The 26,624-nt window shown below is 47.3% G+C and overlaps 10 protein-coding genes across 11 annotated transcripts; 4 read left to right on the top strand and 6 right to left on the bottom strand.

Annotated features, from left to right (window-relative positions):
- The first annotated feature begins 348 nt into the window (after window positions 1–348).
- Window positions 349–1,791, top strand: LOC9644136 (UDP-glycosyltransferase 13). Its single transcript, XM_002991797.2, has one exon. The coding sequence runs from the start codon at window positions 349–351 to the stop codon at window positions 1,789–1,791; it is 1,443 nt and encodes a 480-aa protein (XP_002991843.2).
- On the bottom strand, window positions 1,770–2,995 carry LOC9644460 (oxygen-evolving enhancer protein 2, chloroplastic). Of its 2 annotated transcripts, XM_002991771.2 has the most exons (4): window positions 2,676–2,995; window positions 2,366–2,598; window positions 2,261–2,311; window positions 1,770–2,194 (listed from the first exon to the last, which is right to left on the bottom strand). In XM_002991771.2, exons 1-4 carry the CDS (start codon window positions 2,932–2,934, stop codon window positions 1,934–1,936), a joined length of 804 nt encoding a protein of 267 aa, XP_002991817.2. In that variant the 5' UTR covers window positions 2,935–2,995; the 3' UTR covers window positions 1,770–1,933. The 2 variants fall into 2 exon arrangements, with proteins under 2 accessions (XP_002991817.2, XP_024521362.1); XM_024665594.1 differs by having other exon boundaries at window positions 2,261–2,598; window positions 2,676–2,993.
- A 158-nt stretch (window positions 2,996–3,153) lies between these two features.
- Window positions 3,154–4,848, top strand: LOC9644135 (pentatricopeptide repeat-containing protein At4g02750). The gene has a single exon (XM_002991796.2). It carries the CDS (start codon window positions 3,154–3,156, stop codon window positions 4,846–4,848), a length of 1,695 nt encoding a protein of 564 aa, XP_002991842.2.
- A 6,321-nt stretch (window positions 4,849–11,169) lies between these two features.
- On the bottom strand, window positions 11,170–13,357 carry LOC9644133 (beta-catenin-like protein 1). The gene is made up of 8 exons (XM_002991769.2): window positions 12,284–13,357; window positions 12,170–12,233; window positions 12,020–12,116; window positions 11,908–11,965; window positions 11,801–11,857; window positions 11,714–11,751; window positions 11,580–11,661; window positions 11,170–11,530 (listed from the first exon to the last, which is right to left on the bottom strand). The coding sequence occupies exons 1-8, from the start codon at window positions 13,340–13,342 to the stop codon at window positions 11,462–11,464; spliced, it is 1,524 nt and encodes a 507-aa protein (XP_002991815.1). The 5' UTR covers window positions 13,343–13,357; the 3' UTR covers window positions 11,170–11,461.
- An 850-nt stretch (window positions 13,358–14,207) lies between these two features.
- On the bottom strand, window positions 14,208–15,072 carry LOC9644132 (photosystem I reaction center subunit II, chloroplastic). The gene has a single exon (XM_002991768.3). It carries the CDS (start codon window positions 14,957–14,959, stop codon window positions 14,333–14,335), a length of 627 nt encoding a protein of 208 aa, XP_002991814.2. The 5' UTR covers window positions 14,960–15,072; the 3' UTR covers window positions 14,208–14,332.
- A 35-nt stretch (window positions 15,073–15,107) lies between these two features.
- On the bottom strand, window positions 15,108–17,844 carry LOC9644131 (ABC transporter G family member 17). The gene is made up of 3 exons (XM_024665614.1): window positions 17,092–17,844; window positions 16,763–17,031; window positions 15,108–16,702 (listed from the first exon to the last, which is right to left on the bottom strand). Exons 1-3 carry the CDS (start codon window positions 17,635–17,637, stop codon window positions 15,196–15,198), a joined length of 2,322 nt encoding a protein of 773 aa, XP_024521382.1. The 5' UTR covers window positions 17,638–17,844; the 3' UTR covers window positions 15,108–15,195.
- Window positions 17,845–17,940: 96 nt separating this feature from the next.
- Window positions 17,941–20,185, bottom strand: LOC9644459 (carotene epsilon-monooxygenase, chloroplastic). Its single transcript, XM_002991766.2, has 9 exons — window positions 19,666–20,185; window positions 19,304–19,600; window positions 19,054–19,251; window positions 18,897–18,998; window positions 18,668–18,808; window positions 18,509–18,616; window positions 18,373–18,455; window positions 18,151–18,313; window positions 17,941–18,093 (listed from the first exon to the last, which is right to left on the bottom strand). The coding sequence occupies exons 1-9, from the start codon at window positions 20,119–20,121 to the stop codon at window positions 18,064–18,066; spliced, it is 1,578 nt and encodes a 525-aa protein (XP_002991812.1). The 5' UTR covers window positions 20,122–20,185; the 3' UTR covers window positions 17,941–18,063.
- Window positions 20,186–20,310: 125 nt separating this feature from the next.
- Window positions 20,311–23,628, top strand: LOC9644130 (probable serine/threonine-protein kinase WNK3). Its single transcript, XM_024665616.1, has 9 exons — window positions 20,311–20,565; window positions 20,631–20,668; window positions 20,721–20,948; window positions 21,020–21,243; window positions 21,312–21,469; window positions 21,531–21,909; window positions 21,956–23,195; window positions 23,282–23,299; window positions 23,367–23,628. The coding sequence occupies exons 1-7, from the start codon at window positions 20,404–20,406 to the stop codon at window positions 22,813–22,815; spliced, it is 2,049 nt and encodes a 682-aa protein (XP_024521384.1). The 5' UTR covers window positions 20,311–20,403; the 3' UTR covers window positions 22,816–23,195; window positions 23,282–23,299; window positions 23,367–23,628.
- On the top strand, window positions 22,831–23,619 carry LOC112342945. The gene has a single exon (XM_024665621.1). It carries the CDS (start codon window positions 22,859–22,861, stop codon window positions 23,537–23,539), a length of 681 nt encoding a protein of 226 aa, XP_024521389.1. The 5' UTR covers window positions 22,831–22,858; the 3' UTR covers window positions 23,540–23,619.
- LOC9644458 (leucine-rich repeat extensin-like protein 6) lies at window positions 23,620–26,583 on the bottom strand. Its single transcript, XM_002991765.2, has 15 exons — window positions 26,393–26,583; window positions 26,049–26,273; window positions 25,814–25,982; window positions 25,672–25,743; window positions 25,535–25,606; window positions 25,414–25,485; window positions 25,293–25,361; window positions 25,169–25,237; window positions 25,031–25,105; window positions 24,902–24,973; window positions 24,705–24,848; window positions 24,587–24,649; window positions 24,452–24,531; window positions 23,959–24,384; window positions 23,620–23,903 (listed from the first exon to the last, which is right to left on the bottom strand). Exons 1-15 carry the CDS (start codon window positions 26,448–26,450, stop codon window positions 23,626–23,628), a joined length of 1,944 nt encoding a protein of 647 aa, XP_002991811.2. The 5' UTR covers window positions 26,451–26,583; the 3' UTR covers window positions 23,620–23,625.
- Window positions 26,584–26,624: the final 41 nt, after the last annotated feature.

The raw sequence follows: 26,624 nt of genomic DNA, 5'->3' as shown, positions 1-26,624 counted from the left end.
TCCATAATGCTATCCCAGCTCCGATACCATGAGACAAATCGGGATCAAAGCACACTGCACTAACAGATGTGGTGAGGTGTGTCATGTAACAATGACGAGTTAGAGGAGGTTATCAAGTATGATGGACAACTACCCGAGGTGGTGGCATAAGCTAACAAGCCGATCCTCACCGATGGTATTTGTTTTGTTTTTTATGCTCTGTCTTAAGATTCGTTTTAGCTTGTTTGTCGATGCTACGAGCGAGCTATGCTGCTTCATTTTTGCCGGAACAACAGTGATCATTTTGGCACCATTTGTTTCAAGGCCTGTCTAGAAGGAAGTCCAGGGTACCAAGGAGAGTGATCAATAATGGAGGAGGAGGTCCCTCACTTGATGGTGGTTCCTTATTCAGCTCAAGGGCATATGATCCCAGCTTTGGTGCTCGCGAGCAGGCTAGCCGGCCTTGATTTCGAGGTAAGCTACGTTTGTCATGATTTTAGGCTTGAGCAAGTGAAGAGAGAGGCCAAAGCACGAGCATGCAACCCACACATCAAGTTCCAGACGCTCAAGAAAAACTTCCCTTCCAAAGAGCAGCAGGAATCGAGCTCAGGGCACGACTCGATGGAGCTCATGGGCTGGGCCTTTGGATTCCATCCCGAAGATGGAGTAGAACTTAAGGAGCTCATTAGTGCTGCCAATCCTCCTATAAGCTGCATCATCACGGACAACTTGCTTGCTTCCTGGGCCCAAGACGTAGCAGACGAGCTCAACATTCCCAGGATTATCTTCTACCCATCGCCGGGAATGGCACTAGCCTTCCATTTCTACGTCAAGAATATGCTACACCAGAACAAGCTTCCTGTACGAGTTCAAGAGCTGGTGCGAATACCCGGGATAGATTCGGCTGGACTCTCGCCACTCTCGAGCGACCAAGTTATCGACTTGATCTTAGAGACAGTCCCCAAAGTCATGCGGGATTTCTACGTGACAAACGCTGTTCGAGATCACGAGGCAGCTGGAGTGATGTGCAACACGTTTGCTGCGATCGAGGAGGAGGCATGCATCGCTGTGAGCGAGAACCCCCAGATAAATCCCAACAAGGTTCCTTTCGTGGATATCGGGCCTTTGCTTCCAGACTCTTACTTCGCGGAGGACAATGCTTGTGAAGACTATGACAAAGTCGAGTGCTTGGCATGGCTGGACGAGCAGCCCACCGCGTCCGTCGTGTACATCTCGTTTGGAAGCTTCGCTCGCGCTAACCGGAAACAAATCGAAGAGCTTGCGCTTGGATTGGAAGCAAGCGAGAAGAGATTTCTGTGGGTTTTGCACAATGGTGCCGAGGAGTTACTTCCGGAAGGATTCCTGGAACGGGCGACGACGAACAAGACAGGAATGGCGGTGAGGAAATGGGCACCACAGCTCTTGGTTCTGTCGCACAGGGCCGTGGGTGGTTTCATGACCCACTGCGGATGGAACTCAACGATGGAGAGCTTAAGCCGGGGCGTTCCGATGATCACGATGCCATTTTATGGAGAGCAGCGAGGGAACGCACGGATTATCGTGGAGCACTTGGGGATTGGCGTGGGGCTGGCGAAAGATGGAAAAGATGGTTTGATCACGAGAATTGCTTTCGAGCAAGCTTTTCGCGCGGTGATTGACGAGGGCGAACTTGTGAGGAGCAAGGCTGCCCAGGTGAAACAGGCCGCTCGCGCTGCTTTCAAGGTATCGCCTCGGAAGATCAAAGACTTGATCAACAAAGTTCTCGAGAGTAATCGTTCGCGCCAAACTGGTTTACAATTTAAATTCTTCTGATATTCCTTGAATAAAATTCACGCAAGCATCGTAGAAAATGTACACCTCTATCGAGAGCGAGAGCGATCAGCGATGAATTTAAGGATCGCTTTCTTTCACGTTTTAGAGCTTTGTGGTGGAGCTTGCTATAAGGTATATATATCTAAGCCAAGCTGAAGGATTCGGCAACACCCTTGACGAACTTCTGCGCGCCCTTGAACCACCTCTTGTCGCCCGCTTGTGCCTTGAGCAAGTAGAGCTTGCCATTGTTGATGGACGCAACGATCAGCTGGTGCGTGCCACCCTCGTCACCGTCGGCTGTTCTGGTCAGTACATCCAGATCGTAGTACTTCTTCCCATTGATGTCTTTTGTCTTGGATTGTAGCACCGCGGCAGTGGCCACGGCGTTGGGATCAAATCCTCCCTGCCAGCCAGGATTCACGCAAAAACTTTGAGCTCGATTCATGGACATGGATGAGATGAACTATACCTCTGAGACGGTCTTGCCAGCATAGGCCTGCTTGCCGAGGAGATAGCTATACTGCAAAAGAAAGCAAGAAATCAAGTGAATCGACATGAGATGATTGATACTTACAGCACTGAGAAAGTCCTCGGGCGATCCGTAGTCGGTGATGGATTTCTTGTCCGTGGGGATGACCATGACTGCAAGGTTGGATTTTTGGTCGAAGTTGTCCTCGTATCGCAGCAGTGTGCCAGGGAACTCGAGTTCTTTGCTGGGATTCCACTTGGAGGGCACGTCCAGCTTGAAGCCATCGCCGGTCAAGGTGGTGAAGCCCGACTGTTGCTTTGGCGAGCCAAACACATTGGCTGCTCGAGCAAAGCGAGGAGACAATTGGATTAGCTTGCTAGCTAAAACCATGGCAAGGAAGAGGAGAACGGCTTACCCGCCTCGCCATAAGCCGCACTCGCAGTGGACACCTTGCCGGTGGCCACAAGAGCTCCGGCCGCCAGCGCCAAGGCCAGTCTCCTCGACACTCCTTGCTCCTCCTCGTCCGCCATGGAGCAGCTGCAGCTCAGGCTTTGCCTCGCCGCCACCGCCTTGGGGAGGGGCGCCTTGGCCAAGACGAGGCTGGCGCCATGGACGCCGCTCCGCGACGATGCCAATGCCGCCGCCGAGGACACCATTGCCGCTGTGGCCGCCATTGCTCTCGGATGGATGGATCGATTGGAGAAAGCCCTCTCTTTCTCCCGCCACCAATTGGATCCCTTGTGGATAAGGGGCTCATTGCCATTGGCCCGCCGGATGCCACGTAAGCCAATCTCTTCAAAGATAAACCAGCTCTTAACTGGACGCTTGCGTCTCCAGATGCCCACTCCGGGCATTCTCTGGCAAATTTTCCTGGGTTTGCTCCAGTGTAATGGATGACAGGGTCTTGTAAGAGCACGTTTTACGTGACACTAGTGAGATCGGCGAAGGATCTGAGCGAGGCGCGCGCCATTCACGCCTGCATCCAGCGGCATCTCGTTAACCCACACCAGCATACGTATCTCTCCAATCTTTTGATCCAGATGTATTCTCGATGTGGGAGCCTGGAGGAGGCCCGTCGCGTCTTTAATTCGATTCACAAGCCTAATGCTGTCTCCTGGAACCTGATTATTTCTGCATATGCCCATTGCGGGAACGTTTTGCTAGCAAAGTCACTGTTTCAAGTAATGCCATGTCGCAGCGAGATTTCCTGGACAATGATTGTTGGGGTCTTGGCACAATCTGGGGATATAGATGCTGCAGAGTACTTTCTGGGGAAAATGCCAGAGACCAATGTAATCTCTTGGACGTCTCTTCTTTGCGCATATGCCCAAGCCGGGCATGTCCAAGATGCGAGCCAAATCTTTACAAGGATGCCGGAGAGAAATGTGGTGTCTTGGAACGCGATGATCACTGCATACACCCAGCTTGGAATGATAGATAACGCCCTCGAGGTGATGAGCAGGATGTCAGAAACTATTGTGAACTCCTGGAACACGATGCTTGCTGGATATGCTCAAAGAGGGCAGCTCCAGGCAGCCATGGATCTGTTCCAGGCCATCCCAGAGCCGGACGTTGTGTCATGGAACTCCCTCATCGCCGCGGCAGCTCGCAGTGGTAACCTCGCAAGATCCAAGATCCTGTTTGAGTCGATGCCTGTAAGAGACCGAGTGTCATGGAACACGGTAATCACGGCTTACGCTCATGCCGGAGGGACGCAAGAGGTAGAGAACCTCTTCTCTCAAATCCCCGTATGGGATCCAGTTACTTGGACGTCGATGATGGTTTGCTACGCCCAATCCCCGGGGACACTCGACCGCGCCACACAAATGTTTTGCTCCATGCCCAATCGAGATCTTGTGTCGTGCGATGCAATGGTGGCAGCCTTTGGCCTCAATGGCCATACAGAACAAGCCAAGAAAGTCTTTGATCGAATGCCAAAATGGAGCACTCTCTCCTGGAACTCCATGATCGCAGTGAATGCTAACCAAGGGCATGTCGACGAGGCAGTGGCCGCGTTTGAGAGAATGCCCGAGACGAATGTGGTGTCCTGGAACACGCTGATTGCAGCGCACGCACAGAGCAGCGTCCGCCAAGCCCGGCTTTTCTTCGATATAATGCCGAAACGAGACGAGTGGTCCTGGAACACGATGCTCACGGCTCTGGCCAACGCGGGGCTTGCCGGACAAACAATTACACTCTTCCAATCCATGGCGCTCGAGGGCCTCTGTCCGCGAGGGGTCTCGTTTGTGAGCTTGCTCACGGCATGTAGTCAGCTGGGTGGACTCTGGCGAGTTTGCCACTACTTGAGATCCATGCAGCAGGACTATGGGATTCTTCCCGGGCAAGAGCACTACTGCTGCGTGGTTGACAGCTTTGGACGCGCGGGGCATCTAGAGTGCGCTTGGGATGTTCTTGACGCCATGCCTTTCCAGGCCGAGACACAGATATGGGTGGCATTTGCAAATGCTTGCAAGATTCACCACGACACCAAGCGATGGCAGTCAGCAGCAAATGAAATGGATCCAAACTGCGGCTCTTCGTATGTATTAATGAGAAACCATCTCTTACATGTGAGTGATTGTGACTAACAGTTACACATGGAGGTGGATGAGATCTTATGGTAGTGACGCCAACTTGGCGAGGAATGTTTTTCGCCTTCCTGACTGTTTCCTGGGCGAGTGGTGCCTACTTGAACTCTCTTGCTCATTAAGGTGATCCGGCCGTGCCATTGGATTGAGATTTGTTATTTATGAGAATGTTACTGCCAAACCATTATCATCCTACATGGCTTCTATATGCTCTCCAAAACATGTATTCCCACCCACATGGCACGCATGTTCTCTAGAACATATACTACCATATTCACACACTGAATATATTGTTTTTTATTATTATTTGGCTGGAGTAAGCTTAAACAGCTCTAACTCTTGCTGCCCAACACCTATGAAAATATTGAAAGCTACATAACTAGTTATGTTACAATTCTTGAAAGTGGTTGTATTAATGGTGATAGAGTTTTGGCAGCTTTTGGATCCTTCGACAAAGTTAAGAGGAGTTTATCTTCATCATCTGCAAAAAAAGGAGTATTATAACCATGATAGTAAAACATATTAAAATCCTTACCTGAACTTCTGATCATTCCAGTATGATCATGATTTGAAGAGGGACCAACATTATCCTCTATCTTTGCAAAACTTACACTCACAAATTTTGTTGTTGGAAAAACAAAGGGTTAGGTGGTTTTTGAGCTCACCTCAAGAGCTAAGCTCGAGTCAAAAGAAGTTAACATAATCCATTAAATATAAAAGTTGACGTTGAAATGATTAGTTTAGGTTCAATTAACAATTTTATTCAAAAGTTAAAACATATCCTAAATATAACAAGAAATTAAATAACATAAGTCCAATAAGCAATTAAGTCAAAGAGAAAATTGTATAATACTACTATAATTTCTAATAGAAAAAAACTAAATTTAATCTTCTTCAATATAAAAGGAATTCATATGGCATAAAATTCTTTAACTATGGGCTTTTATTATATGTGAACTCATATATTATGCATTCTTGGGTTTGAGTAATATTGGGCTAAGTGACATTTTAAGAAATTTAAATTTAAGAGCTTACAAAAGAACTATATTAAGTGATCAATAGATATTATTTATAACCTAAAAAATTTCCTTTTCCAATTTTCCAGTTTACCTTATTTACTCAACCACCTTTGCCTTTGGATTAGCTAAATTCCTTTGCCAAAATTTCTATTTATTATATTAATTTCTACTTGGTTTTATTTAAATTTAACTATTTATTATATGAGTAATAAAATGTTACCCATCACTTCATGGATTTCCCAAACTCACTTTAATCCCCCTCCTATATTAGATTAAATTTAAGGTTTAGCTACACTCTTTGAGCAACCAAGCCTCAAACATTTTGTGGTATAGGATCTAGATATAGGTATGGCATATGTTGCAAAGAAAATATGTTTATTATAGTATCTCATTCAATTAAAACTTCATTTTTAACAGTTAATTTATTTATAGATAAATTCATTTTAGAATAAAAACATAATAAACTATGCATTCTCACAATTATACTAGTTGGAACTAAAGGACCAAAGGAAGAGAAGCATTTTAGATATATATATATATATATATATGGATTTATGGATTCTTTTATCTTCTTTCCTAATGGCATATCTCACAATGAAATAGAAAAGCCACATATGTATACACATATCTATATCATGTACTTTTGTTTTGTTTCTGTGACCTTGTTCTTCAGGTCCAGAGTCTCACCCTGTTGGAGATCATTTTCTGAAAGATTTAGTTTCTGCAGAAGCCTGTTAAGCTCGTTATCCGGACTGGGAGGCAAGGCGTTTTGAAGTGCTTGGAGTCGTCGGTCATCCGATTTAGCAGCTTGAGATACCACGGAAGCAGCCTCCTTGTTTTCGCAGATGCAAAGCAAGAGTGCCACCGCGGACCGTCGGATGTCAAGGCTGCTTTCCCAGGTGAGGAGCTCATTGAAGATCCGTTTGATCAGAGGCTTGTTGTGTGAAACATAACTTATACGTTCTTCATACTCGTCATCCAGTGGAGAAGAAAGAGAATGTTCACAGTGACGAACACAAAAACCACAAGGACCTGTGAAAGAAATTGAAGTTGTAGGATTCTCCCCAATCTTGTGTGCAGGTACTTCATACTTTGTGCAGCGGTACTTCAGATTCTGTAGCCAAGTTGCAGGGTCGTTGTAGCGTTTGTAGATGAACTCAAGGACCTCGTCCAAGTCCACATTGTGCAGAATGCCCTTCCGAATCAGTAGAGTGGAAGATCCACTAAGCGCTGGCAAGGACCAGCGCTTCTTGCCACCCTCTGATGAAACCATAATGTTGCGAACGCACACTTGTTCTTTGTCCAAAGCATCATAGTAAGCGGGCTTCTCATGGTGCATGCTGTAAATCTCAAGGAAGGCAACAGCATTCAGGAGCTGAACATTGAACTTGTCATGAACTGGCACTGTTGCTGGGCCATTACCATTGCATTCCTGATTCTCAGCATCTTGCTCGTTGCTTACCTGCTGTTCATGCAAGAGCTTGTAGAGTTTCCTCAGATAGAATACTTTCGTGCAAAACAAGATACCCTCGCCAGGAAATAGATTAACGTCTCGAGCAAGGAGAAAGAGTAGAACACCAGTAGAAAGATCGAGAGGCTGAACTCATTTGACATCAAAGCAAGGCCGGAGCAACCCACCGCCATACTAAACACGTCAAGTATCAAGCCGAATACTGCGAGGATACTGTAGCTCCACAAGTCTTCTGGAGAGGGCTTCGGAAGAACATGTATTCTAAAGTACCTAATCACAAGCAGAGCGACTGACAAAAAGAACTGCTCAACCGGAAGATCGTCGGTATTGACCCCAAGAACGATGGATCCCCAAAGGTAGACAAGCTGCGAGAACTTATGAGCAAAGAATTCATTGACACCAAGCCCGGCAGCCAGCCAAAGTATTGGTGACTGCTCATAAGAAAGTCGCGCTAACTCAAGCTCCACCTTCATAATTTACACATCTCACACAGCTCATATGCATAAATATTATATCATTTTCATGATTTTTGTTCTAACAGATTCATATAATCATTCAAAGGTAGCCAGCTGGTACTACGGTTATGCAATTATATGTACGCAAAGTATCTACACACATGCAGATTGGAGTGCGTTCCAGCTTCTTACCTACTGTTCATAAGAGCAGTGGTCCACGCAGTATCAAAGATTAATGAGTGACCAGAATAATAATAATAATAATTTTTTGCTGTGCGTTGCATGCATCTAATTAATCAAATGGAAGTTTATAACATATAAATACAAGATTAATCTTATTGAATATCAGGAAGTGTTTAAGAAAGTTTATAGATTATAAACATTAATAACAGTTAGATGGTAGAATATCCTAAAATATTCAAAAATATTCTAAGTATATCCACTGCCTATACCGTTTGCAAAACAGCACAACAATTGAGTGCAACACTCCTGGTTTACACAAAACTAAATGTCAATGCCACCTATTCTTCACTGGAGTATTAGTACATTTTGGTGAATTCAGAAACCTAGTCTCAGTTTGTCTTTAGTCCTTATCCATTTCTATAGCAAAAGGAAGTAAAACCAACAGCTTCATATAAGCATCTATTAGAACATATGAAATTTATTTGAAGGCTTTAAATTTTAAATTTTAAATTTCATATACCTATAAACTTGTATTCTCTTGTAGCCTTCACTTGCAGCATCACCTCCTCTTGCCCCAGAAAATAAGTTAGTTCAAAGGTAGGGTAAGCTTGTTCCTACCTAAAATAGGTGAGCCTAGTATTAGGCTGGTAAGTGCTTTTTGATGAGATGGATGAGTGGCAAGCTTGTTGAGGTGGTAGATGTGGCAACCCAAAATTGGAGGCTTAAGTCAGTTAAATTAAACATTGCCATATAGCCAAACACTCTCACTATCATATTTTGTATGTTGGTTCTATTTTAGTCCCATTAACTATTTATAGAATATGCCTAAATCTACCAAAGATGTTAATGTAAAGTTATAGTAGTGTTCCTATATTCCAATTTGAAATTTAACACCATTCCATTTTCAAACTTGTCCTAGAGATTATTTAGTTGAAAATATAAAATGAGCTTTTATATGGGGCAAGGGGTAGATTATAAGGGGTTCCAAATATATAGTAGAGATAGTAATCAACCACATGAGATATTAATTTTGCTTCTACTAAGTTATATCACTCTTTTTCTATTGTAAATAACCAAAACAATTATTTCCATAAGGGTTCAAATACAAAGGGAAAGAGCTCATAAATAAAAGTGAATTCATTTTTCTAGGGTTTTGGGATATTTAGGGTTTTTGGGCTGAATGACCTATCAAGAAGTCCAAATTTAAAAGTTTACATTTATGTCTAGTTTGGATGTGTTAGTTGGTAATCTTTTATTTGATCTCTACTGAATCCCTATCTATTCATGGTAGTGATTGCTAGCATTGTTATTGAGTTGGGGTTTAAAGGCTTGTCTATTAAGTCCTATTGACCTCTAAGACTTCTTTGTCATTAAACCATAATATACTATCACTGTGGATCTTTTGAATTTTAGGGGATAAATAGGGATAAAATAGTAGAGTTCTTTTATCAAATAATTACCTCTTTTTTAATTAGATTAAAGGGGACAAAAGAGTTATCTTTATACATTTTAAGCAGCTAGGGTAGGATAAACTATTGATATCAAATCTATCTATATTAGCAAGCTTCTCTTGCTAATAAGTTTGCTCCAACATAAAATTTGGTTATATTGCAAAATAGTTCTAGTTTCTTAGGTTTAGTTGGTTTAAGTACTTTTATTTCTTTTTTCTTCTTCTTGTTCTTTGTAACTTTACGTTCTAAAATACAGCCAAAAGTATGCTATATAGTAGTGGCCAAAGTGAAAGCTGAACAAATATAATACATTTGAACCAAAGTTTTTACTTGGAAAGTTGAGAGTGGGAAAAGAACTCTCAAAGAAGTGCTTGAGGAATGAGTATGAAGTGATCGATAAATAAATCTTTAGAAAAGGACAAAAGAAGAATTAGTATATGAAAAATGTTGAGTCTGAGACCAAGACTGAGACCAAAACTAAGTCCGAGTTCAAGTTTGAGACTAAGTCCAAGTTCGAGGGGTGAAAGCCCAAATCAATAATTTCTTAGACTTTAAAAGGTTTTATAAATTTTTATAGGATAATAAAGGGAAAATTTCAAAGAACTAATATGATCTTATCAAAACCTCACCCTATCTATATGGTTGAGGCACCATAGTTGCAAAAGGTGGGGAGAGTACCTTAAGGCTTGTGTTGGCCTATCCCAAAGAATGTAATGGTGAAAAAGAAGGGGAATGGTCTTTTTGGTTAGTGTAAGACACTTTATTGATTTTGAAGATGAACTAAAGGAAGAAAAACAAAAGAGAATAAATGGGAAAAGTTATAAATATAAAAGATATTTAGACAATGTAAAAGTTAAATCAAAACTAAAATCATAAATCTACAAAGGTGATTAGAGTTGCCCCTCATCTCCATTATATAAGTGTATGGAATACAAAAATATGCATTAAAGAAACCCTGTTTATATACAAAAATAAGTGGTTTGAATTGAAAAATCTAATGGCTATCAAAATCCCATTATGCTAATACAAGATTATAATTGTACACTTGGATCCCATACTCACACATATAGAGAGAGAGAAAAAGAGGGAGAGAGAGATAGATAGATAAATAACCTAATTTTAGTAAATAGACGGTCTCTATCCATTTTTGTATATTACACACATTGGATTTTGAACTTGCAAAATTCAAGAGAATATACTATGAATAAAATCATACACATTCAGAAACCATGAGAATCTCAAGTTCATTTTCACATTTGTCATATTAAGCGGTGGTTGTAATTTGAACCCACTTAAAATTTCACATCAGCTCAAAGAAGACTAACTGATCAAGTAATTATTTGTAAGCAGTTGTCTTGCATATATGCCATCTATGCATGTCCAATCTGCATTCCTGAGCATTCTTTTTCACTGCAGCAACTGGTCTTGTCAAACTTCTTGAGAATAACATCACAGTATTCATCTTCCTCCAGTACAGAATGTCTATGCAACAACCCAAGGCTCCCCTGAAAACAAGTCTTTTTCCTGCAAAACTTCCGAAGGCATTGAGGACAAGTGGGACCAATCCCGTGTAGAACTTGATGCTGGAAAGGTGACAAACTGAGTACTCCACAAACAAAGAGCAGCATAATCAAACACTGATCAAACACAGGTAAAGCACCATCGTGCTTTACCTGTTAGACACAAGGCTCTTCTCTTTGATGTGCTGGATTCAATCTTATTCTTCTTAGTTGGGCACGACAAGATGTAAAACATAATATATTGAAGTCTTTGTAATCTCAGTAGGCAAATATGGTGCCCTCACCAGATCTGAAGCCACACGCCACTTCGTAAACGCGAACTTGAAGCGAGTGAGATCGCAAAGAAACCTTTAGCAGCGAACACCAAAATTTGTCGCAAAACAGTTCATCATGGGTCGACACAAGCAGGGAGTAGAGAGATATCTTCCATAGCTGCTGATCATATCTTCTTCAATGCTGTCGAGAGCATGGCCCCTGTCCCAGATGGTCATCCCCGAAAAGGGTCTTTTCCCGATCACATTGCACTTATAAAGGCTTCGACACTAGCCTTACCCCCTTCATCGTCCACATTGTCACGATACTCCTGTAATTGCCTAGACGTCAGTGACACATAAAATAGCAGTGGACTCTACCTGCAATACAGATTTGACGTCTTCTCTAGACAGCCGCTGCTGCTTCAGTAAAAGGTCGATGCGACTTTGCACGCCCGGGAGCCTACAAACAAAGGAAGGAGATCAACAGTTGAGAAGAACAAAAATCTACGTACTTGGAGAGCCATATGTGCGCGAGAATCAACGCAAGTAGCTGCAAGCAATACACAAAGTGTTGTCAGGTTTTCTAGAGTCACGTGTACCTGCAGCGTGAAAAGCCCGGCGTCTAGTCTTTTCAAGTACTTGTCGTCCTCGTCCAGCTGCAGATCCCGCAGGAAAATCAGTACCAGTGAAGAAACAAGAGAAGTACCTCCTCAAAGCTCTCCGCATCTAGCTTCTTCGACTCCGCCTTCACCCGGTTGTGGTACCTGCAAAACAGAGCTCAAGTTAGAAGAATCTACACCATGACTGCTGCTGCTAACTTGACAAAGAATTCCATGAGCCGATCGATCTTCTCGTATTCATTCTCTTCGAACTTGCTCAGCAGCCGTTCCTTGCTGGCGTCCTTGGTCAGCCCAGCTGCAACAAAAACACAAACTTATAAAAAGGCAACAAAATGAAAGACGTTTTACCGAACAAGGAGTATATCAAGGATATCAAACGCTCATCCACTTCTTCCCCAGACTTCTTTGGGACCTGAAACGCAAGACCGAATTGTTACCTTGTAATCGTAGCCACTTTTTTACCTTTCCCATGAATGCCGGGAACAAGCTCTTGAGGCCCAACACGTCCACAAACCTCTCGCAGGCATCGGAGCACTTGGTGAGTGAGAAGTCGAGAGCCTTGAGCGCTGATCCGTAGGCCAGCTTCTTCTTCTGCTTCATGATAATGACCATGAGCTCCACACCCTCGGCCTTGACAAACTTGTCCTTGTTGTCCGGATGCATCACAACGCTACACAGGCAATCGTACAGGTTCTCCAGCATCTCCTCCTCCTCGCTGCTCTTGGGATCCCTCGACTTGTAGAGCGCCACACTCTGGAGCAAAGTGTCCACACCGTTGAGTTGTCCCAGCCGGAGCTGGTTGGCGGCGCTCGACTGCAGCAGTATAGCCAGGATCTCGCTCGCGTACAGCTTGTTGCTGTCAAACTCCTTCACCTTGATCCTGGTGAGGAGCCACTTGAGGAGCTTGCTCCTCTCGCACACGAGCTCCACCACCGCCGGCCTCACCTCGATCAGGTTCTCGACGATGGAGAGCGAGTTAAACACCGCGGCCGCTTCGTCCGGGTCGGCCTCGTCCAGCCGCGACAAGTTCTGGACGAGCAGCTCCAGCGCATTGCTGGAGACGAGCTCGTCCACGAGGAGGCCCGCCGGCTCGTTGTCGCCGATCACGTCCCCGTCCGTGAGCTCGTTGAGGAGATTGACAACGTCGGTGGAGATATCGGTGTTTTCGTGGCCGAGGAGGCTCACGATGGATCCCACTACCTTGAGCCGGACGAGCTCCGGATACAAATCGGGGCTGGCTGCCAATGCGTGCATCTTCTTGAGCTCCTCGTCCAGATCCACCTCCGACTCCACAAACCTGTCGGGCTGATCCACGTACTTCATCCGGGCCTCGATGTTGTCCCGCAGCTTGCGCTCAAACGCCAGCACCATCTTCTTGACGCCCTTGACGTCCAGCAGCTCCACCGCCGCCCCACCTCCTCCTCCTGCGCCCGCGCCGCTCGACGACGACTCGAGTGCCGCCAGGAGCGCCTCGTCGATCTCACCTCCTCCTCCATTCTCCTCCTCCCTCCTGCGCTTCATTTTGCGCTGCCCTAAACTGCCAGCCAATCTGCCACGTCGACTCAAGGCTGCTGCCACGAGCGTATATATATCAAGGAGATGAAACGCTCGTCAACTTCTTCCCCAGGCGTTGGACCTGAGACACGACGATTGTGACCCCTTCTTTACCTTTCTCATGAACACTTGAGGCCCAACAACATGTGAGTGTTAATCCATAGCCCAGCTTCTTCTACTTCATAAAAATGTTTATCTGTCTTTGATGTTCAAAATATAATTTCTTTTAGTAACCATAAGGTATACTTCCATCTTTAGAAATGAAAAAAATTGTGGAATCCCCACCTCTAATATTTTGAGGTTAATGGGGAATGGGAGGTGTAAATCTTCCAAAAGCTCTAAAATAACAGTGTTGTAGTAGATTTTGTATAAGGTATTGTTTTTTTTTTGTTGTTGTAAACATACATTCTCAGTTACAACATATACATACCATATGGTTTTCCTTGTGTCCATGTTTGCGGCAGTGTAAGAATGATTTTCCCCATTTATTTCCTATGTATACATAAGCATATAAACATTACTAGCAACATAAAGGTAATTCATGATTTAAAAAGTTTTCATATGTAACATATGTGATTCTACACAAGAATCTTGTACAAGAAGAGATGAAAGGATATGAAGAATCATACACCATAGTTTTCAATATGATTTAAAGTGTATGTTTATATGTAGGTTCAAATGGACAAAGGCAAGACTGAAACGTCTACCTAGCTGCAGTAGATACTGAGGTGAACAAACTTTTCATACCTGAGAACACCACCACATGCAGTACAAGCTTTTCAAACTTGCGTTCTTTGTTATCATAAACATTACTTAAAAAATGAAGAAAAGATGGAACGAAGAGAAGATAGATTTACACAGTTCGATCGAGATCCATTTACTCAAAGGTGAGAGATGCAAGGCCCATGGACTGCTTTTAAAGTTTCATGGTTTACACGGAGAACTAGAAATGAGATCTTAGACGTCGTAGGCGGCCTTGCCAGTGAACTTGAGATCCACCGGGTTGCAGTTCTTGCCAATGGACCTGAGATTGACGCCCACGCCCTTCCGCCCGGGGTTCACCTTCTCGGGGTACACTCCGTCCTTGGGATGCAAGTACTGCACCTCGCCGTTTGGAAACACCCTGTAGAACTGATAGTTGATCTTGAACTTGGAGCGCAGCTGCGTGCCCAGCGCCAGGCACTGCTCCTTGCGCGCGAGCTTGAGGAGATTGGGCCCGGATCTCATGATGGCGGCGCCGCCCGTGGGCATCTCGAAGATCTGCTCCTTGCCCGATTCCCAGGTGATCACATAAAACTCCTCCACCTGTGCCTTGCGCAGCAGCCCGCCCGTGCTGCCGCCGAAGATCGGTGATGGAGTGTCGGGCTTGAGCTCTGGCGGGGTGAATCCCGCCGGCGCTGGTGCTGCTGCCTTGTCCGCCGTCGCCATCATGCTCACTCGCGCACCCGCCATGGAGACAGTCATCTTGGACTGACCTTGGAAGAAGCTGCTGCTCCCACTGCTAGCACTGCTGCTGGCGATGCTGCTGATGGTGGAGCGCACGCTCGACATTGGAGACGCCTGCATTGCTGCCAGAGCCTGCATCTTTGCTGTGCTAGCAATCGCGCCCTTGAAACTCAAGAGCACTAGTGAGTGATGGTGTGTGTGGATTCACCTCCAAGCCCAGGGATGGTGTGGATAGAACGCGGATAGGCCAAGCACGAATCACACGCCAGGAAGCCGCCACGTAGGATGATCCGAAACTTAGTCTTTATTGCGCTAGTACTTATTAGTGATCTTATGATCGCTAGAGCTTTATCGAAATATCATAGAGAAGAGATCTAATGCCGCTGGTTCTTGGAGTAGAACCTGATGATGACGTAGAAGAGCAGCCTGTAAAACACCCCCCAGGCCAGCAGGACCAAAACGTCCACCCCGATTCGCGCGCCACCCATGTCCATGGTCTTGAGGACGTCGGTTCCATCCACCGTGCACGACGAGTTGGACGTTACGCTTGTGTGAACCTTGCCCAGCGGCCCCGGCTTCTCGAACACGGGCCCATTCGCGTAGCACGCGTGGTAGCCATTGTCAAACTGGTTGACGAGCAGCGCCTCGAAGGGATACTTGATGGTGGAGATGTAGTGCAGCGGCAGCCACACCCCGGGGATCTGGGAGCGCTTGAGGAAGTAGCCGCAGTTGAGGAAGAAGAGCGCGGTGATGGCGATGACGACCGCGTAGCCCATGATGTAGTTTGGAACCACGGCGCTGACGAACATGACGAACGAGTTTGTTGTGATGAGCGACGCGAAGAGGATGAGCCAGATGGTGAAGACGCTGCCGTGGAGGCGGAGAGTCCACCAGGTGATCACCACGAACGTGAGCGCCTGGATGGCCAGGAAGGGGAGGTTGACGATGAGGTTGGCGATCACGTACGAGGAGGCCCTGTACGCGTTGTGCGACGCCTCCCGGATGAAGATGAATCGCTCCTGGATGAAGGTGGGCACGGCATCGTTGGAGGAGAAGAAGAGCAGGCACACCGCGAAGATGTAGAAGTTCATGAGCTCGTTCACGCCGTCCAGAGTGTCCTTTGGCCGCTTGAAGAGTGTCGCCAGCATTGCGCTCATCACCACAATCACCAGCTCGCGGGAGAGGAAGAGCTCGGGTGTCCTGTACACGTTCTTGTAGTTCCTCCACATGAGAACCACCAGCTCTCTCGACCATGGGTTTGCAAACTTGTGCCTCCACTCCTCCGACTCCTCCTCGTCATCGGTGCTGAAATCCGAGTATGGCGCGTGGGCCGGCTGGAAGCGGTCATCCAGAGCAACGGTGCAAGACACCGAAACGTCCACTGGCTGCTGCTGCTGCCGCTGTTGCTTCTCGGGTGCCACTATAGGCGTCCTCCATGCAGAGAGTGTTGGCCCCCGTAAAGCTCTTGCCGGTGTCCTCGCCGGAGTCCGTCTTAACGTGTCAATGGCTTCGTTGTACAGCCACGCGGAGAACTCCCTGTAAAACTGAGCCGCAAGCCTGGGATCGTTGTGCAAGGGAGTCATGGCCATGCTCTTTGGAAGGGAGCGGTCGAAGTCATTGTCATCTTCGGCGTCGACTTGGTAGTAATTCCTGTTCCTGTTCTTGGATGGCAGTGGCGTCGCTTCTGCTCCAAGCCCATCCGGTCGAACGCCATCCCTCTGGAACTGCACCAGAGGTTCCAAACCCAAGTCCGACTCGTCATACTCTTTGATAACGTCCAGGAGGTTCTCCAGTGCATTCTCCCCGTCGGGAACAGGCCGTCCAAGGCCTGCAAGGTGGTCCTCGAGCGCATCAGGCTTTCCTAAGTAGATCAGTTTCCCCCTGAGAAGCAGATCCACTCAAAGCTGTAATAAGAGCTAGCTAGAGTTTAAACATGCCTACCTCGCAAGAACAATGAGCCGATTGAGCAACTGCTGAATGCGGTAGGACGGCTGGTGAATGGTCAGAATAACTGTGCTTCCCCGCTGCGCAATGTCCCTCAGACGTTCCACCACAACGAATGCACTCGTGGAATCCAATCCCGAAGTTGGCTCGTCAAGGAAGAGGAGAGATGGCCCGTGGATGATATCCACGCCAATTGACACTCTCCTTCTTTCTCCGCCGGAGACACCCCTCACTCCTTCGTTGCCTATGTACGTATCAGCTGCATGCTACAGGAGAAAACAATCACATGTAAGTCTAAGCGTACACGTTTAGCTTAAACAACTCACCTCCAAGCCAAGTTGCGTGATCAGTTCTTCGACACGCGCCTTCTTCTCCTCCGGAGTGAACGCACTGGGAAGCCGAACGTTAGCCGCAAAAAGAAACGTCTCGTACACTGTGAGCATGGGAAACAGCTGATCGTCCTGCATCACGTATGAAGATATTCTCTTCATCATGCTTGTACTCACTGCCCTGCCATCCACCGTCACTCGGCCTCGCAGGCTTCCTTTGCAAATCCTGCCTGCTAGAGCGTCCAGGAAAGTCGACTTCCCAGCTCCACTCGGCCCGAGAACAGCAGTGACATGGCCTTTGAGTGCCTCGCCCGAGATGTTATGCAGCAAATCCACTGAAGTCACCACCGACTTGCCTTCTTTCTTCACTTTCTTGCTCACACTGTACAAGAGATCTTCAAATACCAGGCCCGGGCCGTAGAGCTTGTCGTTCTTCTCGCTGTACTCACTTCCAGCATGGCTATATGGCGTCGCACTTCCCAGTAAGTTTTGCAGGGTCGGCTGATCGTGGCGGTGTAATCCGTTGTGCTTCTGACGAGCCATGAATTTGCTGCCGCTGCTGCTTGCGCTCGATGCTACTTGCTTCTGCTACTTCATACCATACTTATGCCAGCAGATGGCTACCCCCCTAAGAAAAGGACGCCTTCTTCCTGAGTTCCCACAGGCATTTCATTCTCTGATGGAGAGGTGGAATTGAGGCCTCTAGTTCCTGGCGATTCTGGCAAAGATGGTATACTTGTCCTTCACTTCGCCTCTTCAGCTGGCCGTTTGTCCAGACTGCCAGCTTTTCCACCTTTGTCCTTACAGGAAATAGAAGATTCCTTCCTAGCTCTACGGAAACAGCACTTGAAGAAACATACGGCTCGAGATGAGAACAAGCCCACCTTGAAAGGAACGGCCATGACTCTCATCGTTGATTATTATTGTATCCGCGGATTAAATTTCTTCTTTTCTAGAAAACTGTTACTCTCATCGTCGCTTTACCGTCATGAAGAGACCCTACAACGCACAACAAAGACCTGTCAATGGTCTCCTCCACTGTATACGTACTCTTACCTTAGTCGTATGTATTGTTGCACCCGTCGTCATCCCAATATCTTGACCAGGAACCAGCTCGAGCTCAAAACGTTGGAGCAGCATTGCTAGTGTGACAAGTGCTTCCAGCATTGCAAACTGGTCTCCAACACACTTTCGAGCCCCTCCGCTGAATGGGATGTATCTGCCAATCGAGTAACTTTCGAAGTGAGCAGAGCTCCATAATAAAATTACTAGCCGCACCTGAAGTCTGTGTTCGATTCGTTCGGGATGGGACCATCTGGATCGAACCTTTCTGGAACAAAATCTTCTGCTCGCTCCCAGAGCTGCGTGTGATTATGAATATCAGGAAACATTCAACATGCGATTTGAAGCTTACAGCTGGTGAATGATGTATGTTATACACAGATATCATGACATTCTGGCCGCGTTCCAGTTTATATCCGCCAGGCAGTGTATCCTGTTCTTGAGCTCTTCTAATGAGCACCTGCGCAAGAAGAAAATTAGTAACAAGACCGTGTCTACTACGCAGACATACAGGAGGATGAGGATACAAACGCATGGACTCGTTGATACAACGTGTAAGGTATTTGAGCTCTCTCGTGTCTGCGACTGTGGGCTTACGACCGTTCAAGACAGTGTCCAGCTCCTCTTGCACTTTGGCAAGCACCAAAGGATTCTAGCAAAAAAAAAAAAACAAAAAAAACAAAGAAAATAAGAAAATCCACACTTAAACATAATGACGATAGAAGAGGCTACTTGCTCACTTTACTTAGGAGATATACTGTCCAAGTTAAAACGGAACCTGTGGTTTCATGTCCCGCAACTAGCATTGACAGAAGATCGTCTCTTAACTGCTGGCTTGACACCTACATCAGAAGGAAAGAGTATTTTTTTGTGAAGAAAAACCGTTGCGTGACGTACCTCTTCACGACTTGCCAAGAGAAACCGAAGAACACTTGGATCGGACTTGTTCACGTACTCCTCGCCCTCCAAACACTCCCCTTCAGTGTCAACAATCTTCTTGCACTTTTCAACTAAATCCTCAACAGTGTTTCGAATGAGAGAAACCGCCTTGGCGGCCTTTCGCTGTCTCGGATCAATTTGACAAAGCAAAGGCACCTGCATTGCACGCAAATGGTAAGAGTGCACGACATCTTTCTACACCGAGTACCTTCCAGTACTGAACAAAGTCTGTAGCACGAGATTCCGTTTCCTTGAGAGCCGTGTAAACAGCCTGGATCACAGGGCTATCGGTCGTCAGCGCATCAAAATCGTAGTTAAAGACCGACAAGCCAATCACGTCCAGTGTCAACTGAGAGAATTGAGCCTCCATGTTCACTGCCTCTCCTGTCTGCGCGACCTTGTCAAGCTTGTCAATAAGCCGCTCGGAGCACTTGCAAAAGACCCCATCCACCATTGTGGATAAGAAGTTACGATGAAGAGATGGAACCACCGCTCTTCGGCGAGTCTGCAAGGAGAGAACGATCATGAGCACTTCTAGTAGAAGTTGGCTAGTCGCTAAAAAAACCTCACCATCCATATCTGACCCTCAGCAGTCGCGAATCCAGAGCCAAAGAGAAACTCGGCCACCTCGGAAACAAGGCCTTTGGCGTACTTCCCATAGTTCTTTAGCACGTACTTGGCAGCGGCGGGATCGCTGAGCACGATGAAGTTAATCGGCCCTCCAGTGAGTCGATACACAGGGCCGCATTCTCCCATCCACTTGAACAGCAGCAAGAAGAGCGAGCCTTGGAGCAGCTTGGTCAAGTCCTCGAGCCTCACCTGGGCAGTCGGAATAGCAGTCTCGCCGCGCCCTCTTCCAGAAACCAGCGATGTCAGCCATTCCAGGCTCACCGTGGCGGAATTCACCCGCTTGTGGCTGCAGCACACTATCCTCCTGTGGCACGGCCGCCGGGAGGCGATGGAGATTCTGGCATTGGATCGAGGAGCGGCGGCTAGCAGCAGCGCCCGCGGCGCCAGAGCCTCCATTCCCAGCCCCTGCCCTAGCACTCTCGCGCTCCACCATTTCACTAGCTAGCTCCTTGGCGCTGTATGGCGGAAAGATGCTTTTCAAGCTTAACCCAGATCCACGGCGTTTAAACCATTTATGTGTTAATAGAATTTTAATTAGGAGTAACTCGTGCGTGTGTGATGTGTGGAGAGTGTGTGTGGGTTGGGTGTGTGTTGGGTGGGTAAACCTAGCTAGCTCCTCGACCTAAGTAGTCGGGCAATGGAGGGTAGCGTGATCTTCTAGCTCCACGGATCCATCCAATGCGCACCGGCGACGGCTGCCAGGCGGAGGCGCAGCTCCATCAGTGTGAGAATCGATCGAGATCCAGATTTCTTGCTTCTAGAATGAGCTCTCAGCTGGATCTAGGCAGTGAGGATGAGGCAGAATTCGTGGAAGTCGATCCAACTGGTCGCTATGGCCGGGTATGTGCTTGCTTTAGCGATGCGATGATGATAAAAGAGTAATCTAACGCTTCATGCCCGCGCAGTACAAGGAGCTACTCGGCAAAGGGGCTTTCAAGACTGTGTAAGTTGTCTTCTCTTGCGCTTCCTTGGCTTTAACTTGTCAATCGTGACAGATACAAGGCTTTCGATGAGATCGATGGGATCGAAGTTGCCTGGAATCAAGTGAAGCTCCACGATGTGCTCAGGAGTCCCGAGGATTTGGAGCGCCTATACTCGGAGGTACACTTGCTCAAATCGCTCAAGCACAAGAACATCATCAAGTTTTACAACTCGTGGGTGGATACCAAGAACAACAACGTGAATTTCATCACCGAGATATTCACGTCGGGGAACTTGAGGCAGTAAGTTTTGTTTCTTCTCTGTGCTCAAAACAAGTGTGATGCTTGATCAATTTTTCTTTCTCTCAGAGCAGGTACCGTAGGAAACACAAGCATGTTGATTTGAAGGCTGTCAAGCACTGGGCAAGGCAGATTCTGCGGGGGCTTCTCTATCTGCACAGCCATGATCCACCGATCATACACCGCGACCTCAAGTGTGACAACATCTTTGTGAATGGAAACCACGGCGAAGTGAAGATTGGAGACCTTGGACTTGCTGGGATTTTGCGGCAAGCACACGGTGCTCATAGCGTGATTGGTAAGCTCAAGCAGCACAAGAAGAGGTTGCTGGAATTCTGAGATATTCACAGAGCATGCACTGTGTAGGAACGCCGGAGTTCATGGCTCCTGAGCTGTACGAGGAGGATTACAATGAACTTGTCGACATCTACTCGTTTGGTATGTGCCTCCTGGAGATGGTCACCTTCGAGTATCCTTACAGCGAGTGCATGAATGCGGCCCAAATCTACAAGAAGGTTACATCGGTGAGCTCAATCTTAGAGTTTCCCGACCGGTTACTAATTCCCTGGTGACTCCTTGTGACAGGGAAAGAAGCCCGCTGCGCTGAACAAAGTTCAGGATCCTCAAATGCGGGCTTTTGTGGAGCAGTGCCTAGCCAAAGCATGTAGGAGGCTTCCAGCAAGAGAGCTGCTCATGGATCCATTTCTTCAGTGCCATACAGCGGAAAGGGGGGTCGTTCACGAGCCTCACAACAGCATGGACGAGCTGGAAGTAATTCTCGAAGAGAATGGCGACGACTCGCTGTCCACTATTCACGCTGGAGCTATGGCTTATGACCTGGCACCTAGAGGTGCACATCACAATCACCACGAGTTGACACGGCGCAGCAGAGACTTCAGAGTAAGAGTCAGGCGAAGAAACGACGACACAATCTTTTTAAAACTCCGGATTGCGGACCAGGAAGGTATGCTTCTCTGCTCAAAGTGGCTTCTTTAATCTTTCCATCGCAGGCTGCATTCGAAACATTCATTTCCCCTTCGACGTAGAAGCTGACACTGCACTATGCGTGGCAAGTGAAATGGTAGCCGAGCTAGACCTCTCCGACCAGGATGTCACGACCATCGCTGATATGATCGATGCGGAGATAGTGCTGCTGGTCCCTCACTGGAGACCCGGGGCTTCGTTTGAAGAACACAGAGAAGACACCATCCTTCACGATACCGACGATATCGACACTTGCGAGACAGTATCTTCCAGAAACTCCGAAGTCGAGAGCCTTTCACCACAGAACTTGGAGGGAACAATGCACGGACGATTCGAGGAGTTTACGTATCAGTCGTTGCCAATGAGATCTCACGCGACTCCGAGAGAGAATCAGGAAACAGCAAAGTTGTGGGACTTCCATTCGACGCCAGTTCCAGACAAGAGACCCGAGCATGCCGGTGCTGTTCCAGAGGAGGGGTCATCATGCGAGGAAGAAGGCTCTAGTGCTGGGATTGACGATCCACTTGAGTGGGAGATGGCGGTGCTGGCACACAAGCAAGAGCAGGAGCTGAGGCAACTCCGGAGACAGCACGAGCAGGCAGTGCTAGAGCTGAGAGACAGATACAAGCAGAAGCCCGGTATGCGCTTCTGTGGCCGGCCATCACTCGAAGAGCTCGCAATGTGCGACGACCGAGGTGACAAGCGCCAGAGTTTTGGATCGTCCGAGTTTCAGTTCAAGGAGGTTCCGGCGTCCAAGACCAGCTGTGGCCTGGACGTGCAGCGCAGGCAAAAGAGCATGTCGGATATGGACGTGAAGAAATCCTTGGCCCTGGAAGCAATGCCGAGACCGGAGCACAAGGGCGGTCATTCTTTGGAAGTGGTGTAGAGGGGAGACAGTCAGTCTCTACTTACCTATCTGGTTTAGGACGATGGTGGTGATAGCATTCACGGGAGCTCCTCCTCCAGCGACAACGGGTTTGCATCCCAATGGCCGTCTTCGCAATCGCAGGCCCGGAAGATTGACAGCAGCAACAGGTGCTACTGAATTGGTGGAGCTCGCGGCCTCTAGTGTCGCTGCTACTGCTGCGACTGTGGTGGATCCTTGGTCTCCCGGTGGCGTCAATTCACAGAGCCTGGCGTCTCAGCTGTTTGCTGCATCGCTCTTCCCGTATCTCGGCTTCCTCTATCACCTTACCAAGTCCAAGACTGCGCCCCAGCTCACCCTCTTTGGCTTCTACTTTCTACTCGCATTCGTCGCAGCTACAAGTAAGTCTTCTCGTCTTGTTTTGGTTGTGGATCTAACTAACTTGCAACATATGTACGTCTTTGGAACCGCTTCTGTGCTACCACAGTTCCTGCTGGCATCTATGGTACGCTCGCAAATGCGAAAGCCTTATATCCACGATTTGATGACGAACTCTGTGTGTTGCTATGCAGCCAAAGTTCACTACGGCACATCTCTCTCGAACGTTGATTGGCTTCACGGCGGTGCCGAATCCTTCCTTACAGTCACGAATCTGTTTATAGTGCTCGGCTTGAGAAAAGCGCTGCGTGCTACTGCTGCTGCTGGTGATGTTGCTGCCAATGCTGCAAAAGATGAAAGCAGTTAAAACGCTTCGATTGTGTTCTTTCTGTTTACCTGGGAGGACTTGGCCGGGCTGTATTTTATATAAAACGTAACTTTTTAGTCTCGGGCTCAGCATCTTGTTGGTGCGCATACGAACGGAAGCTCGTGTTCGCAGAATAGATCGTTGAGCATGTATGCTAGTGAAGAAGCCGAGGCTCGCAAGATTGGGGGCTCATACTTTATGGACGTGCAGTTTTCGTTTCCATACAAGTTATTCGGCTCCAAGAAGTTCCAGTAACTGCTGTTGAAGTTGATGCATGGAGAACTCGGCCAGATCCAGGAGGCGTTCGCTTTCTGGCCTCCCAGATAACATCCTTGACCTTTAGGACTATAAGGATCCACCAATGCTGCAAGAGGATAATTCCTGTTAGAAATATCGAACGAGACAGTCTACGTGCTTACCTTGATTCGGGGGAGCCTGGCTGCAAAAGTCGCCGATGTCCTTGAGTTCGTTAAAATCCGTCACTGCTGCCAAGTGACCCCCATGTTGTGCGCAATATTTCTCGGCATTGCTCCAGGTTGCATGCTGCTTCACAAGCTGGAAGCAATGTCCCGAATTTTGACCCCTGCTATATCCCGATGGACAGGATGCTGGAGGAGGAGAAACGGTTGGTGACGGTGGAGGTGGAGGTGGAAATAAAATCGGACTAGGAGGGAGAGGTGTCGGAGATAGTGGAGGAGAGCCGATTGGTGACGGTGGAGGTGGAGAGCCGAATGGTGCCAGTGGAGTTGGAGGTGGAAAAAATATCGGGCTAGGAGGGAGAGGTGTCGGAGATAGTGGGGGTGTTCCCACCGGTGGAGCAGCTGGTGCTGAAGGTGGAGGTGGAGCTGAGAGCGAAGAAGAAGAAGAAAAACAAGAGTTAGCACAATCCGCATAACTTCCTAACGAGCTTACCGTAGAAATCTCTGCATTCTTTGCCTGACTTCTGGCCACTCTGACTTGAGAAACAGTTCCCACTCGTACTTACCGTCACACTGCAAAAACAAATTGCGTCACGCAAAAAACAACATGAACGAGTGCGATGCATACCCTCGTCTTGATAGAGACGCGCACGAGGGACTCTCCCCAATGAAGTAGTTGTTAGACAAGGTCCTGCACACACAAAAGGTTTACTAACATACATACAAGACCGTTTAGCGAAACTCACAGATTTCTTATCTTCGGCAAGTTGCAGACATTGTCAGTCAGAATTCCGGAGAGGAGATTGTTTCCGACGTTGAATTCAACCAGCTCAACCATGTTCGCGATGCTGTCGGGCAAACTGCTACTTAGTTTGTTGAAGCCCACGTCACTTCACACAGGAGCAGGTATTAGAAACTTCGAAACAAAAAACAAACATCTTACAATACAGATACTTGATTCAAAAGTCCGATTTCTGATGGTAGGGCACCCGCGAGACTGTTGTTGAGAAATACTCTGCAATAGAACTCCAAGGATCAGGCGCAGTATGGTCGACATTTCGTCGTCACTCACATTTCATTTAATGTCCTCGACATGCTTCCTAAGCTATTCGGAATATCTCCAGTGAACTGGTTATTGGCGAGGACCCTACAGCATGACAGCAACAGAACAAATTGTTTTAGCATAAAAAATGTGCAACAGGACACGTACACAACAGAAACTGGAGAGTTTCCGAAATTGGCCGGGATAGGATTTCCGAAGTTATTGTTGTTGACAAAGCTGAAGACAGCAAACGTCAAGTCCTGTCTCAGATAATTGCAGTATAGTAACTTACAGTGCATCCAGCTTCTTATCAAAGATTTCTGCGGGTATGCTTCCATAAAACCGGTTGAATCTTATATCCCTGCAAAAGTACCAAACTTACATATCATATCGAAGAAAAAGTGTCAACTTACAGATATATAAGACTTGGCAATTGCAGAGTAACAGCAGGAAATACTCCAGACAGCTTGTTGTTACTTACGTCCCTGTAAAAATATTAACGTCAAGACCAACAGCTAAACCGCAAATGCTTACAGTTCTCCAAGGAGAACGAGATTTTTCAGACTTTCGGGTAGCCCCCCTGTAAATTCGTTGCTGTTCACATGACTGGACAAGGAAAAGAAAAAGATAAGCAAGAACTCTTGGACGGTGGATGAATTTACCACACTCACAAGATACCGAGCTCGGTCAGAAGTCCCAGTTCACTGGGGAGTTGACCACCAAGATTGGCGTGATTCAGATCACTGGAATAACAAGCAACGCATCAAAAGGTCAGTGAAATACCGCGCAAGCATGGTCTACATGTACACGTACATCCCACTCACAACGCGGAGTGTAGGGTCGTGGAGAGAAGGCCCGCAAAAGACACCTCTGTAGTTACATACTTCGCTGCCCACCCAGCTCCCGGTAATGTTTAGCGGGTCGCGAAAGATCATGCGCTTCCAGGCTTGCAATGCCACAAATGCCCGAGCTAGCGACGAGGCTGTAGAGCATGAATTCACGCATGAGTGGATCTACATTGCTGCCAAGAGAAGCTAATCAGACTTACGCTTGGGGAGATGGTGACCGACACCAGGAGGATGATGTCCAACGCCGGGAGGATGGTGTCCAACACCGGGAGGATGGTGTCCAACGCCCGGAGGATGATGCCCCACCCCAGGAGGGTGATGTCCTACACCCGGAGGATGGTGGCCCTGGTCGATTTCCTCAAGCAGCCAAGGTCGGCGGTGCGCTGCTACCACTTGATCCGGATCGAGTGCCACACCGTGATATCCTGCTCTCTCCTGGAGGCGTTAGAGACCAGTCTGGAACAAGATGAGAATGCAGCAGGAATGCTATGCCCCGGAACTATGGAAGAGATCAAGGAACAAAGAATCACCGGCGCGCGCCTACCTATGGTGTGACGAAGAAGAAGCAGCAGTGGCAGCGCCGCCGACCAGATCGGCGCCATTTACACCTCCGTCGGCGCAGCCGGATCGATCTTGGCAACGCGCAAACCTAAAAAAACTGGAGCTCGTTGGGCGTTTGCGTCCCTCCCTTTTTCCCTTGGCAGGAGCTCAAGTGTTGCGTGTGTGAATGCGACAGAATATGCGCTAAAAACCCACATTAACGCTTACGCTTTAGT

This window comes from Selaginella moellendorffii, unplaced genomic scaffold (assembly GCF_000143415.4).
Source record: "Selaginella moellendorffii unplaced genomic scaffold, v1.0 SELMOscaffold_124, whole genome shotgun sequence".
Taxonomy (NCBI): domain Eukaryota; kingdom Viridiplantae; phylum Streptophyta; class Lycopodiopsida; order Selaginellales; family Selaginellaceae; genus Selaginella; species Selaginella moellendorffii.
Note: the sequence above shows the minus strand (reverse complement) of the source record. Positions and strands in the feature narration are given on the sequence as shown.